The sequence below is a fragment of the Echiichthys vipera genome (genome assembly GCF_963691815.1).
Source record: "Echiichthys vipera genome assembly, chromosome: X".
NCBI lineage: Eukaryota > Metazoa > Chordata > Actinopteri > Perciformes > Trachinidae > Echiichthys > Echiichthys vipera.
The window spans coordinates 8338523-8353034 of NC_139825.1; the positions used below are offsets into that span (position 1 = coordinate 8338523).

At 42.0% G+C, this 14512-nt stretch overlaps 1 protein-coding gene across 10 annotated transcripts in view; it reads left to right on the forward strand.

Annotated features, from left to right (window-relative positions):
- plekha6 (pleckstrin homology domain containing, family A member 6) overlaps positions 1-14191 on the forward strand; it is a 105213-nt gene extending 91022 nt beyond the window's left edge. For all 10 annotated transcript variants that reach the window (XM_083939105.1, XM_083939108.1, XM_083939109.1 and 7 more), the window contains 5 exons: positions 2483-2635; positions 4254-4387; positions 8054-8202; positions 10411-10518; positions 14007-14191. In XM_083939105.1, coding sequence (XP_083795231.1) covers positions 2483-2635; positions 4254-4387; positions 8054-8202; positions 10411-10508 — 534 coding nt within the window. In that variant the 3' untranslated portion in view covers positions 10509-10518; positions 14007-14191. The remainder of the gene's footprint in view (positions 1-2482; positions 2636-4253; positions 4388-8053; positions 8203-10410; positions 10519-14006) is intronic.
- The last annotated feature ends 321 nt before the right edge of the window (positions 14192-14512 follow it).

Consider the following 14512-nt stretch of genomic DNA (forward strand, 5'->3'; position numbering starts at 1 on the left):
TAACTTCTGTGAAGTTCTGCCCTTTACAATGAGGTTACTTTTGCTAGTTTTCGTGTTTCTTTTTGTTCCGTTTTTATCAATGCCGCTTCCACCGGGACACGCTGTCTTTGTTTACTCCGGAGAACAGCTGATCGCCCTAATGCCGGCCGGCATAGTGGCCAGACCGGATGAGATTCCACCAGAATTCTGGAAAAAAAACTCACCGGGGACGCAGAGGTGGGAAGAAACATCGGCGCTATAGAGGAGGGTCGAGACAGGACGGGCTTACGGAGAGGAGAAGATTTAAGCCGTGTCTCCCCTTTGTTGTTATGGCCAATGTACGGTCTCTATACAACAAAAGTTAACACGGAGCCACCCGGTGTACCGTGAGTGCAGTCTGATGTATTTCATGTAGACATGGCTGCACAGGTACAGCAGATGGTGTAATCCTGGTCAGATCACCATTAAAGAACAGCTCTGTAGCCCGGATGTTGAACTGCTGGCTGTTGGACTCCGTCCCTACCGTCTGCCTTGAGAGATCCCGCATGTCATCATGTTGTTCTGTACATCCCTCCCTCTGCAAACCCCACATCTGCCTGCAGCATCATACACACCACCATCTATAGATTCCAGACTCAACACTCCAGTGCCCTCATCATCATGTCGGGAGACTTTAACCACGTCACCTTGGATAGAGTTCTGCCGACCTTCCATTAGTACATGAGCTGTACTACCAGAGAGGAGAGGACTCTCAACCTGATATATGCTAACATTAAGGATGCATACACCCCCTCTTCTCTCCCCCCTCTGGGAAGGTCAGATCATAACCTGGTTCACCTCAAACCCTGCTATGTGCCTCTGATGAAGAGGAAGCCTACGATCCACAAGGACTGTGAGAAGGTGGTCGGAGGAGTCTTATGAGACACTGCAGGGATGCTTTAAAGTGACTGACTGGCCTACACATTGTGAGCCACACAGGGAGGACATTGATGGGCTCACTCAGTGCATCACGCACTTAATACATTTTTGTGTGGACTGCAATGTCCCAGTTAGGACTGTAACATGCTACCTCAACAATAAACCCTGGATCACAAGGACATTAAGGCCATCCTGAATGAAAAGAAGAGAGCATTCAGAGATGGCAACTGTGATGAGGTTAGGAGAGTGCAGGGGGTACTGAAACTTAAAATCAGGGAGGCTGAAGACAATTATAGGAGAAAGCTGGAGAACAAACTCCAGCGAAATAACATGAGGTAGGTGTGGAGTGGCATGAGAACCATCATCGGGTTCCAGAAGACAGGCAGCATGGGCTTGGAGGACTGCATCACCTACCTGCTGAACAGAGTATAAAGTCATCTGGACAAGCCTGCGAGCACTGTGAGAGTCATGTTCTTTGACTTCTCCAGTGCATTCAACACAATCCATCCGGCTCTACTAGGTGAGAAGATGGCTGTGATGCAGGTGGAGGTCCCTATCGTGTCCTGGATGGTGGATTACCTGATGGGCAGACCACAGTATATACACCTACAAAACTGTGTCTGACAGGGGGGTCAGCAACACTTGGGCCCAACAGGGGACTGTCCCCTCTCCCTTTCTCTTCAGCCTCTCCACCTCAGACTTCAACTATACAGGTACATACACAGGGGTGTACTTAAATAATAAGTTGAACTGGACTAGAAATGCAGAGGCTGTCTACAAACAGGGCCAAAGTTGACTCTTTTTCTTCAGGGGTTTGAGGTCCTTTAACATCTGCCGGACGATGCAAAGGATGTTTTATGAGGCTGTTGTGGCCAGTGCGATCTTCTTTACTGTCACATGCTGGGGCATTGGGCTGAAGGTTGCAGACGCCAACAGACTAAACAAACTGATCAGGAGGGCCGGTGATATCATGGGGGAGGAGCTGGACACGCTGATGACAGTGGCAGAGAGGAGGATGCAGGCTCGGGTCTATCCTGGACAATGTCTCTCACCCACTCTACAACACACTGGCCCAGCAGAGGAGCACCTTCAGCAGAAGACTCCTCGTACCCAGATGCACCACAGAGGGCCACAGGAAATCTTTCCTGCCTGTGGTCATTAAATTATACAATGCATCCCTTGGAGAGTCTGTCACCCCCTCTCTGTGATTTAAACTCAACTATAGACAATCTGTTCTATTGCACATTAGTCTTGTATTTTTGATCTTGTATCTATTTCTTAAACGTGTTTTTTTAATATATGTTTTCAGGCTGTACAATGTTTGTTGCTTGTATATCTGGAGTTTCGTAGCAAAAATAATTTCCCCCTGGGATTATTAAAGTATTTCTGATTCTGATCTGATTCTGATTCTGTTGATAACACCACTTGAAAAATCAAAAAGGAACTGAGATGTTCCAGACTAATCCACATTTGTGTATTTGGCTGGTGATGCCAGGCTAAGGAAAATAAGCACTCCACACCAACTATTTGTTATTCAGGAGCCTGCAGAAAATTGGATTGTCTCTGTATCTGTGTGTGTGGAAAGATTCGTAGGCGGCTGACAGCTCATGAGATTGACATTAAAGACCTGGAGGCAGCAGTTCGAGGTCCAGGGCAGGAGTCCCCTCGGGAAGAAATCGCTCGCCTGAGAAGGTTAAAGGCTGAACCTAAATCCTACAACCTGGACATCAGCAAAGAGGTGAGATCAGTCAGCTGATGCATCACTCCTTTCATTCACTCTTTCTCTTATTCGGTTCATGGCTCTGGGAAATGTTCTCACATCACATGTACAAGTGTCAAAGTTCAGTTAACAGGTAAGAACTGAAATGCACACCTCTAAGATCCAGGCATGTTTGCTAACATCAGGCTAAACAATAATACAATATAAGGCAAACATTGTCCAAGGTAGACAAAACACAGCAGGGTCCAAATAAAGTTGACATGAAAAACAGGAAGGGTAACAGGCTGGAATGCTAAGACAAGTACTATTAGACCGTCTATTAGGGAAAGAGCAGTATATATACTTTAGATGTAATGAGGGGAACAGGTATGTGTGTCAGGTGATTAACAAGTGATAGTGGCAGGCTGTCATGAACGGAAATGGGAAAAACTGGGAGCCAAATGCAGACACGGAAACAGAGTCAGGTTGAGGAGTCTTTAATGTTAGAAAAACTATATACAACAGTGTCCAGTGCGCAAGGGGAAAAGGAGTGAGGTCCATGTGATGGTGCTGCTCTCCTGAGCTCTCCTGACCGTGTCAGGCAGGCAGACTGGGAGGCAAACAGGGGAACAGGATCACGGGTTACTGGAGCAAATAGAACAAAGAAACAATTAACCATCAAAACACGGAGAGGAGTAGAATTCTCAAAGAACAAGGGGAGCCAAGGATCAGAACATGATACCACATTGATGATGTAACGATCTGGCGCCCATTGCGTCTCACATCTGGCTTCTTATACTGGAATGGAGGTGATTAGTGAGATTGGAAACACCTGGTACAGCTTGTCCGGAAAAAACACGCCTCCCGTCTCCAACAGACAGACACAGAGAGGGGAGACACATACAGGGAAATACAGTCAGAGGGAGACAAACACAGGAACAAAAGGAAAGAGAATGGCTGCCAGGATGGGATCCTGACACAGGCTCTGAAATGAGAAGAGAGTTAGTGAATACAACTCAGTTTTCCTTCTTGCTGATGGTCTTGGGTGCAGCAAAGCTAGCAGTTCTGTAGCCTCACAGAATAACATGGATGTAGATTTTTAGTTTTTTGGATGTTTTGTACCTAACCCTTGTAGGTGGTGTAGTGGTGTCCTGGTAGGTGGGTGTTGTGTGGTTTAATCACCCCACCCCTTGATGCTCACTGCCCCCCCCCCACACAACACAACTTAATAACTTTTGTGTTTAATCCTAATGTGAAATGTTACTGCGTACATTACTAACTTAAGTACAAATTAAAGGTTCTGAACTTGAGTATTTACAATCTGTTTTTAGGTAGGTATATGGAAATCCCCCTGCCTAGAGGGGTATACAGCACATACATGCATATATGAACCATTACACGACTAGTCAAGAAAAAAAGAAAACACTACAAAATAAACAAGTGCATGACTTACACTAAACTAAACTAAATACATTTTAAAAAGCACCTAAATTAACTTTTCTTTAATAAAATGACAACCACACAATGTGGGTGTAGTGAAAAGCCGTCCTAGCTCACTGTTTCGATGCTATAAAGGGGATATTATATGTGTTCATCAGTGTATGCAAGTAAGCTATTTGTGTCTGGATCCGTTTTCATTGAGGTGTTTTTGTTGTAGCTGATGACTCCTGATAAGGTTCTGATCCCGGAACGCTACCTGGATGTGGAGGATAACACTCCACTTAGCCCCGAGGAACAGAAGGAAAAGCAGAAGAAACTGGAGAGAATCAAGACCCTCATTGCCAAATCAAAGTGGGTTTTGACTCATAGATAGATTCATTAGTCACTTTTCTTTGCTCCTTACATATGTTTCAAGACATTAAAAAACAAAATCTATTTGTCCAATAATTTAGCTCATATTTAATGGTGATGAAGGATTATGCCACCAGGTGCAACAAAGTGGCCCTTTTACATACATTCAGTTGTGCATTATGATTTAATTATCATATAATTATTATCATAGTGAATAACAATGCTTTTAGAATGCTTCATGACCACACTCATAAACAAGCGATGCACCATATCAGCAGTCATTAGATGTGACTTATTATGAATTATAAGTTCAAGTGTCTTCTGGATGCTCTTAACTAGTTATAGAGGTTAACTGATCAACTCTAGTAAGGACTCAGATTATATTATAATAGCCCATGCAGAATCATTAGTTATCATTGTATGTGTTAAGTAAAGTGAGGTACATTTATAATAATGTATGCTTCTTTATATTGTTTTATTGTTGGTACGTAATGTGTAATGCATTTTATGCATTCAAAATAGTACTAAATAAATAAAAAATAAAAGTGATTATTATGTAAGATGCCGACATGTAATAAACCATGCATAGAATTAACCTTAAAGGTTGAATCAAAGTCAAAGTCAGCTTTATTGTCAATTCTGCAATATGTGCCAGACATACCGAGGAATCGAAAAAACGTTTCTCTCCAACCCACGGTGCAATAGTACAAAATATATATACAATAAATAAAATAAATTTAAATAGTGCAAAAGAAATAGAAAACCACAACAAACTGAGTAGTGCAAAGAAATAGAAAAACAGGAGATTAAAATGTGCAATGCAATGGACTTACTGTACAATATATAAACTATCTAAATATAACAATTAAACGCACTGATGAAGTGGAAAGTGACTGGGGGGGTCCAGAGTTCATGGTGGATGAAGCCGTTTGCCAGTCTAGTAGTACAGGCTTGGAGGCTCTCGTACCTCCTCCCAGATGGCAGGAGGCTGAAGAGGTTGGGTGAGGAGTGGCTGGGGTCACCCACAATGCTGGTTGCTTTGAGGGTGAGGCGGGTTCCATAAATGTCCAGGAGTGAGGGGAGCGGGACACCAATGATCTGACCAGTAGCCTTCACTATGTGCTGCAGAGTCCCGCGGTTTGAGGCAGTGCAGCTTCTGTACCACACACTGATGCAGCTGGTCAGGATTCTCTCGATGGTGCCCCGGTAGAAGGAGCACATGATGCGTGGGTGTGTGTGGGGGGGGGGGTCTCTTTAGTTTCCAGAGGAAGTCTTCACTGATGTGCACCCCCAGGAATGTGGTGTGGCTCACTCTCTCTACGGCAGCACCATTGATGGTCACTGGGGGTTTAGGGGTGTGTCCTTTGCAGAGGTCAATAACAACATCCTGGGTCTTTCCAGTGTTTAGAAAGAGGTCGTTATTTTTGCACCACGTGGCCAGTTGGCTGACCTCCTTCCTGTAGTGGGTGGATTTAATGTGAGCCATGACTAACCTTACAAAGCACTTCATTATGATGGATAGTGATAGTCATTGAAAGTACATGGAGAGGGCTTCTTTGGCACAGGTATGATGGTGGTGGCTTTGAAGCACGATGGAACAACAGCCTGCCTCAGAGAAGCATTGAAGATGTCTGTGAAGACATCTTTGAGCTCCTCTGTATAGTCCTTCAGCACACGACCAGGAATAATGTCCGGACCTGCAGCCTTACGGGTGTTGATCTTGGAGAAAGTTCTCTTCACGCTGGCTGCAGTCAGGCACAGAGCATGGTCATGGGGAGGGGGGTGGTCTTCTGTGTGGGCATGTTCTTCTGTGCTTTAAACCTGGCAAAAAAAGCTGTTCAGGTCATTCAGCAGAGTGGTGTTGCTGTCAGGTCTGTGGCGAGGCTCTGTGCTTCTCTGCTGTTCTCAAAATGTGTGGTTATTTTTTTTTGAGTAATGTAATTAGGCTTTCCTGATGCCGCGTGACAGGTTAGACCATGGACCTCAACTGTTAGCCATGGATTCTGATTTACCTTGGTTGTGAAGGTCTTGGTGGTGGTAACATAAGCAATGCATTTGCTGATGTAGGATGTGACAGTGTCTGTATACTCCTCAATGTCTGTGAGGTTGTTGTAGGTGGCTGCTTGCTTGAACATCTCTCAGTCTGTCGTGTCAAAGCAGTCCTGGAGTGCAGCAGAGGCCCCCTTTGGCCACACACGTCCCTACTTCAGAACTGGTTTGGTGACTTTTACCCTTATTCTGTATGCAGGCATTAACATGACACTGAGGTGGTCAGAGGGCTCGATGTGGGGGAGGGGGGAAGCCTTGTATGCACCTTTGTGTGAGGTGTAAACCAGGTCCAGAGTGTTACTTTCTCTTGTAGGAAAGTTCACATGTTGGTGGAATTGGGTCACGAAGTATTCCAAGTTCCTGCAGCTCGTGTCTCAGTCTGTCCGGTAGAATACAGAGAATGAGTAGAACACCACCATCTAGTGTCTCAAGATCGTAGTCGCAACAACAAAAAAAATAATTCCACCAGTCGGGTTGCCAGGTCAGGAGACAGACCCAGCCCAGTAGCCTACAGGAGACCGGAGTCTGTTTGAGGCTGTTTGAACCCATCCCCTCTGGCAAATTGCACCATAAAAAAAAAAGTAGTGCAGAGGAGTTTGACTGACAGTTACCATTAGTCGTTACGGCTAAGTAAACATGAAAGTTAGCTTACCGATCAAGGAGAAAAGTAGCTATTTCGGCCTGTGTTTTAATGCCATTGAACTCCTTTATCTAAGTCCATGGAGTGAATGCTTGGCCTATATTGACTCTGGTTTTTGCCCGTCTCCAGTCACTCAACTGCTCGGACAAATAACGCCGCCTTCACTGAGGCTCAGAAGCAGCTGCAGGATTGGCAAACCCTGGCAACCTGCAACGCCTGCCGCTATTAGCTGGTACAATGTAAACAGAACATGGCAGAATTTAAAAAAAAAATTAATTCAGGTTAAATATATATATTTTTTATGGCAAAGCAATACTTTCATTATGTACCCCTCAAAATGCCCTGTGGATGTATTTATTTATATTTTTCATAAATATAGCTTTTGATAAAGATTCAACATATTCAACCTTTAAGTAAGAAAAAGGTAATTTAGGAAATCTATATAAGATATTCAAAGTAACAAAAACACAATATTCCTTTTGGTTTTTGTGGAGAAAATCCATGCAGACACGGGGAGAACATGCAAACTCAAGCCTGGATTTGAACTGGGAACCCGCTAGCTGTGAGGCAACAGTGGTAATCACTACAAAACTGTGCTACCTCATCAGCTAACCTCTAGTTTATAACCAGTCAAAAGCCTCCTGAAGACGCTTGAAGTCACGTACATAATATTTAATGACTGTTGATAAAGTGCATCAGAAAGCATTTCAGAAAATCTATCATTTGGTTTTACCATGTTTATTAAACTTGACCTTTTCGAATCACAATACAAATCACAATACGCAAATATTGTAGCAAATTGAATTAAAAGTTTTAATCAAATAATAAAAGCAAAAGCTAAAAATGGAATGTGACAATAAAGTTTAGCATTCAAATTTCGTTTTGCAAATAATGTTGTATTATACTGTGTTATTCAGATGTACCATTATCACGCTCTATTACTAATAAAACCACCATTCTCTTCTCTCCACTGTCAGTTTGCAGAACATGGTTCCTGTCCTGGATGGCCCCGTGGAGGGTGGAGTTCCAGTCAGCTCCCAGCAGCAGTTGCAGGAGCAGGAGAAGCGTATTGAGATCTCCTGTGCTCTGGCTGCTGAGGCCTCCCGTCGCAGCCGCCTTCTCTCCGGTGAGGACACCTTGGCCACGTCACTAACTCTCTACCACTAACTCCTCACTGTGATCATGCAGCCCAGCATAAGCCACAGTACTTAGTCCACTACCTCATGCACAGTTCTGCACATACCTCAATGATTCACCCAACTCACATCTGAAAACTAATGCAGATCTTTATGTGTTGTTTCTGTAGACTGAAAATGTAATCAGCTAGGATATTTTTAAAAGTAATAAACTTTCAACATCCATTCTCATAGAACTTTATGATTTTTTGAAAATGGATGACTGTAAGGTGAGCTTTACCGCTGAAAATTCTGTCTTCTAACGATCATATTTATGGGCTTGGTCATTCCTCGCCAGTTATGATGTTTTACTCTACATTTAACTGTACAAACTTGGAATCCTTTAGAACAGCTCAGTGTTGAAAGGCACATTAGGTCATGAACCAAAATCTTTGTGCAAATGTCTAAAGTTTTACAAAGTCAATGAAGCCTAGCTGTGCAAGGTACACTTAGTTTAGGCACTATTTTGAGTGTGCGAGCCGCTGCCAACAAGTGGGTCCAAGAAGGCTGAAACACAAGTGAACATAATCCACTGAAAACATAGAGGTTTCTCTGTCCTCCTTACTGAAACCTGCTTTTAACAACTTTAACTATATTCCTTATGCCAGCAGCCACGTAGGAGATCATTGGTTTGTTTTACGGTCATATGTCTTATTAAAGTGGTCAGTTCTTGCACTGAACTTTGTAGGTGCAGGTATGGGTTTGAAAAACATTTCATTTTTCTTCCTAACCTCCAAATTAGTTGTTTGTTGTGTTCCGAGATCTCACAAATAAGATTTGTAAGATGTTATTATATTACTGTGAATACAGGAGAAAAGTTGTAAAAAATAATCTTTGTCCTTATGGGACAAAGATTATCAGCTGCATCGGGCCCATTCAAACAGCCCCCCCCCCACACACACACACACACACGCACACATTTCTTGGCTGATGGTTATTATTTATTGAGAGATGTGCATCCATATTGCTCAGTATGCCCAGCACTCAACATTTTAAATTCAATTTTTAATCAATAGTCAATCCATTGCTTTCCATCTTATATTGGTCTAGAGTTGTAACTAAACCTTGACTGAGAGACTAGATAGCCCAAAGAATAGTTCTGCTTTAACCTCTCATCAAAGTTAGAAAGTATAGGACTGCCTGGCTCTACTATCTTCATATAAGCCTATAAAGGTTATGATAATGTTACTGTAAGGGAATCTCATCTTATCTTAAGGCATCTTATCTTCACACTCATTAGATCTGTACGAGTCACATCAATTATCTATTTTGGATTCAAAACAACGATTTTCATCAAAATTTGACACGTTTGTACCCCTTGTAAACATGAACTGATAAATAGTATGTCATCATTGTTTTTACAAGCATGTTAGAATGCTGACATTAGCATTTGACTCAAAGCATAGTTTGGCCTCACAGAGCTGCTATAAACTTTTAGCTATAAAACATATTTTCAATAATTTTCAAAAGAAACAATGGAATAATTTAAATATGTTGTGTTATCGGTTTAGTCAAGATGCCTTTGCTTCATTCAAGCTTCATTTTGAGTCCAGTGCCATAATCTTCTTCAATGTCACAAGTTCAAGCAGATTTGAGATTCAAATGCTTTAGCTCTTTTTCTTGACTCATGATGCTTTTGTTTTGTCTCACTCAATTCATAATTCACTAGTCTTGAGGACTTATAGGGGGGATCCACATACAGAGCTCAGCCTTATCTGGACATGTGTTTAAAGGATAAATGTTGATCCAGGAATACCAGAATTAAAGGAATTCTTACTTTTCTGGCATGTCGCACAGCACTTAGTGCAGCCCAGTAAAAATTTGAACATGAAAAACTTCGCCTCCCTCCAAAGTTCTACCCTCTTACCCCTGCCTGACCTCTGACGCTTCCTCCTCCCCCGAGTCATGCGGTGTGACAGTGAAACAGAGCAAGGGATGACAGGAAGGAAGCTCGGCAAATAGTGTGCCATACACTTATAAGGAGCATTTTAAGATTACAAAAGAAATATGTAAAAATGCCAGAAAGTTAAGAACTTCTAACATTTTTCTTTACCCTGAAAGTCCTCTCTGTACTTCTCCCTTTGATTGGTTCACTCCTTATTTTTCTTTCCATTTTGCCACTGTGTTCACTCCTTCCACCTCCCTCCATCTCACTCCAGCCCAGTGTGCCCCCAGTCCCCCCACCTCCCCGACCAGCCTGGCCCCATCCCAATCCTCTGCTGACTTTCCTAACTCCGCCCACATCATGAAGGCATGAGTCACACAAGGTGAGTTTCCGTTCACCGCACCACGATCACCAGTCCCCTACTCCCATCTCGAGTAGACCCTGTGCTTGCTACACTCTCTGGGAGTGCTTATGCACACAGTTATAGTGATATCATCTACTGGGATTTATGATATGATACATTGTGTTTGACCAATTAAGGTTTTTAATAGCAGTACTCATGTTTATCATTTTAAGATGATGATGACCCATTTGTGTTCGAAGTGCTCCATATCACCCTAAAACATGTAATGTCATTAAATGGACACAGATTTCATTGATCAAATGTTTATTTCAGTTTTTTTCCCATTACTTTTGTCTTTCGTTTGCAAGAAGCAACAGGGACAACACAATAGAAATACCAGCTTAGTCTGCAAATATCTTGCACATATATTCGGACTTGGTGTGGGAAAAACTTTAGCGTTAGTCTATTACTGGGCTTAAAGGTCCATTCTCTGAATTCGCAAAACAAAATTGATTGTTGAGAAGTGCAATCTTTCTGATTTTAATCAGGAGGCAGGGAGCACCTTCAGCAACACAGCATGATGTACATTTAGTAAATTAAGGTCCCATTAATAGAGGATAAATCAGTATATGCTTTAGGGCGTGGCTACCTTGTGACACCATGTGATAAAATAGTGATTTAGTAATGGATATCCATGGCACTGTGTACAAAAAATTTGGGGGTTTTGGATATTTTCTGTGTTGAAGTCTCGAGACTTTGACCCTCTCACAGTGTGTCTGTATTTCATTAAAGTTAATAGTAACATTGTGGTAACATGGTCAGCATTTAGTTGCACCTTGCTAACAAAGCTAACATTACATAGCTAGCACTGCCATTAGCTAACTTAAGGGAATTGATGATTTTCAACCAGCTGTGTCACTGCAGCTTCAGACAGTACATACAGATGAATGGCGCCACCCGGAGCTCCCTACTGGCAACAGTCTTCTGGATAACTCACATCAGCCGCTTGAAAAATGGCCCTCAAAAGCATATAGCTTAGTGCTGCACCATTGAAGTAACACTGTCATTGTGCTCAGCTCCACCCTCTAGTCCAGATATGGTCAAGTCCTGATTAAAAAAAATAAGACGGCCACGTCTGAAATGCCAAACCACAGGCTTCTAAATCAGGACCCGAGGAAGTATTCTGGACTTTGGCAAAGCGTTGAAATTGTGACTTACATGTCGGTCACGTGGACCCACTGGCCCCAAAAATACTTTTGCCCATTGACTTACGTGGTGGTAGAGATGTCTCTACATCTGCAGTAACATTAGTTTTTGGAGCGTCACAACCCCCACAAAAATTCATGTTAAAGTGTAATTCTGGCAGAAAATCATCGCATGGTCTTTTTCGGCACTTACATACATCAAATAAGCCATCAAGATAGTTTTTTTTAACTATTAAGGGAGAAATCCGGTAGAGTCGCTAACAGCCAGACGTGGCTAACACTGATTAGCTCGGGGCAGTACGGTGAAGGCATTCAAATGTCGTTCCTAACCACAAATACTGCCTAAAATAACACCAAACCTCTGCAGTAGCATGATAAGAGTCCTTACACATAAAACAAAGAACCAACAACGTAGTCAGCGAACCCAGAGTTTATTAAAAGATAGGGTGACCAGACTTACCTGGTTTCCAGGAACAATCTCCGTTTTCATTGACCTGTCCCCTGCTTATACTGTCCCCGGTTTTCACTGTGACTGAAAGATCCGAAAAATGAATATAGGAAAAAATGAAAAAAACGTAAATGTTGACCACACGACACACATAGTTGCGGCTCCTACTACTCACAGGCAAAAGCCAAAGTGGTTTGACATCTCTAGGTCAGAACATAAAGAAGCATAATCAATTTAAGTTTTGTAAAAAAATCATTAGAAATATATTATTCAAAAACAAGCCTTGTGATGCATGATGAATATTACTTTTTACTTTGCACAAGTGGTTTGACATAATTAAATGAAATGGTTTAAATGCATAATAGTTTTTTTATTTTGAATGCTCAAGTCAATTACCAAATGCAATCCAAAAAGAAGGAGCCCAGTGGTGCTTTGTTTTATGTGTAGGGACTCTTATTATGCTACTGCAGAGGTTTGGTGTTATTTTGAGCAGTATTAGTCGTTAAAAAAAGCTGTTTTAATGCCTTCACTGTACTGCCCCGAGCTAATCAGTGATAGCCACGTCCGGCTGTTAGCGACTCTACTGGATTTCTGATGATTCTACACTAGTTGTAAAGGAAGCATCTGTGTAAGCAATAGAAATAATTCAAAGAGAAATTGTTCAAAGATGGTAATGGGAAAACTGAATCCAGAAGCCCTTTCCTTTCTTGCCTCTCTTACCTTTAAACAAAAAAAGAAAAAATATACAAGTAGGAAATGGGATGAGTATGAGGGACTCTTGTGTTAAAGGCAAAGACTTACAAAACCATCGACCACACTGACCTCCACACCATCACGGTACACAAACCTCACATTTGTGAGCTGTCATGACACGCCAGATTGGCATTGAGCAGAAATCTCTAATCCAGAACAGATGCATATGAATTCTTCCTGCATTCTGAAGAGGCTTGATTATCTCACCGTCAACCACTGTGTGCAGCTCTCACATTTTGTCAGATCCCTTTTGCATTTAGTATCAGATTCAGTGGACTTCATCATAGTGCTCATGGAATTCCCCAGTGATTGTCAACAGGTATATAGGTAAAGTATGTCGGATAGAAATGGTTTAGTGTATGTGGAATCTGAAAATAGAAGTGCCCTTAGAAGAGTGACTCTGGTAGAAAAGCACTTGCCTGTTTGAAGAGGAGTTAACTAATGATGCAGTCATTTGAGAGGAAATATGCTGGAATACACTATCATGTAGTGATGGGAAATGAAGCTTCATGGAGCTTCATTAATCATTAGTTGTATTGGTTGAGTACACTAGATGGAGCTCTTGTTTCAAAGAAAAGGGCTCACTGAATGGTACTATAGTGTTCTTTCACTCCTTTGTTGAACAGAGAGCATTAAAAAATGCTCCATATAGCTTAATGAAGCCTCATTTGCCCATCACTACTGTCGTATAACATATAACCACCATTTCATCTGTTAATAGTTGTTACACAAAAAACTGTCTCGATGACTTATTTGATGTATGTAAGTGCGGAAAAGGACCATGGGATGATTTTACGCGGGAATTACGCTTTAATATCAGAAATTGGTCAGTATGGTCCGGTAACATCTTGAAAGTCTATAGGAGCCCCACAATTAAATAATTTAATCCAAATTCAAGTTAGTCGGAGCACTAAACCAGGTGGAAGTCTCTAGTGACCTTGCTCTATGGGCCACACAGTGCAGAAGTAGTGCTGATTAGACAAGGAAGTTGACGTTTTTTCTGCTTCAGGCGCCACTGAGCGGCTTTCATAGGAATGAACAGGATATCTAGCATATGGTCATCTGAAATTATCTTTGTATCTCTCCTACTCCATCTTTCTTTGCCTCTTTTTTGTCTTTAGCTCAAGCCCTGGCTGCTGTCAAGTTTGATGGAGCATCTTTCTAAGGATTCACTGAACAAACTGAAGATGGCCCCGGAAAAATTACCTTTATTTTTTTTAGCACCTTAACTGAACTACAACAAAGCCGTCAAAGGATGTTCCTAGACACCCCCCCCCCCACACACACACACACACACACACACAAATACACACACACACACACAAACAAACTCTAGTTCATCCAACTCAAGACAGACCTCTACTATGTGTGCTCTATGGAACAAAGGAAGGCTCCAGATCTCTAACTAGCTTCAAGGTGTGAAATCTTTCTATATAATTTTGCTCAGGACATATTCTACAAAGTAGAGATTATTGATGAACTACGCTGATGATGCTATATTTTACACTCATAATGGCAAAAGTAAACTGAGGTGTTGATCAGTTGACAAGGGAACACTGCACATGAGAGGCCCACACTGAAGACAAACAAGGAAAAGAGCTGAGAGAAATCAAAGTTTGCGTTTAGG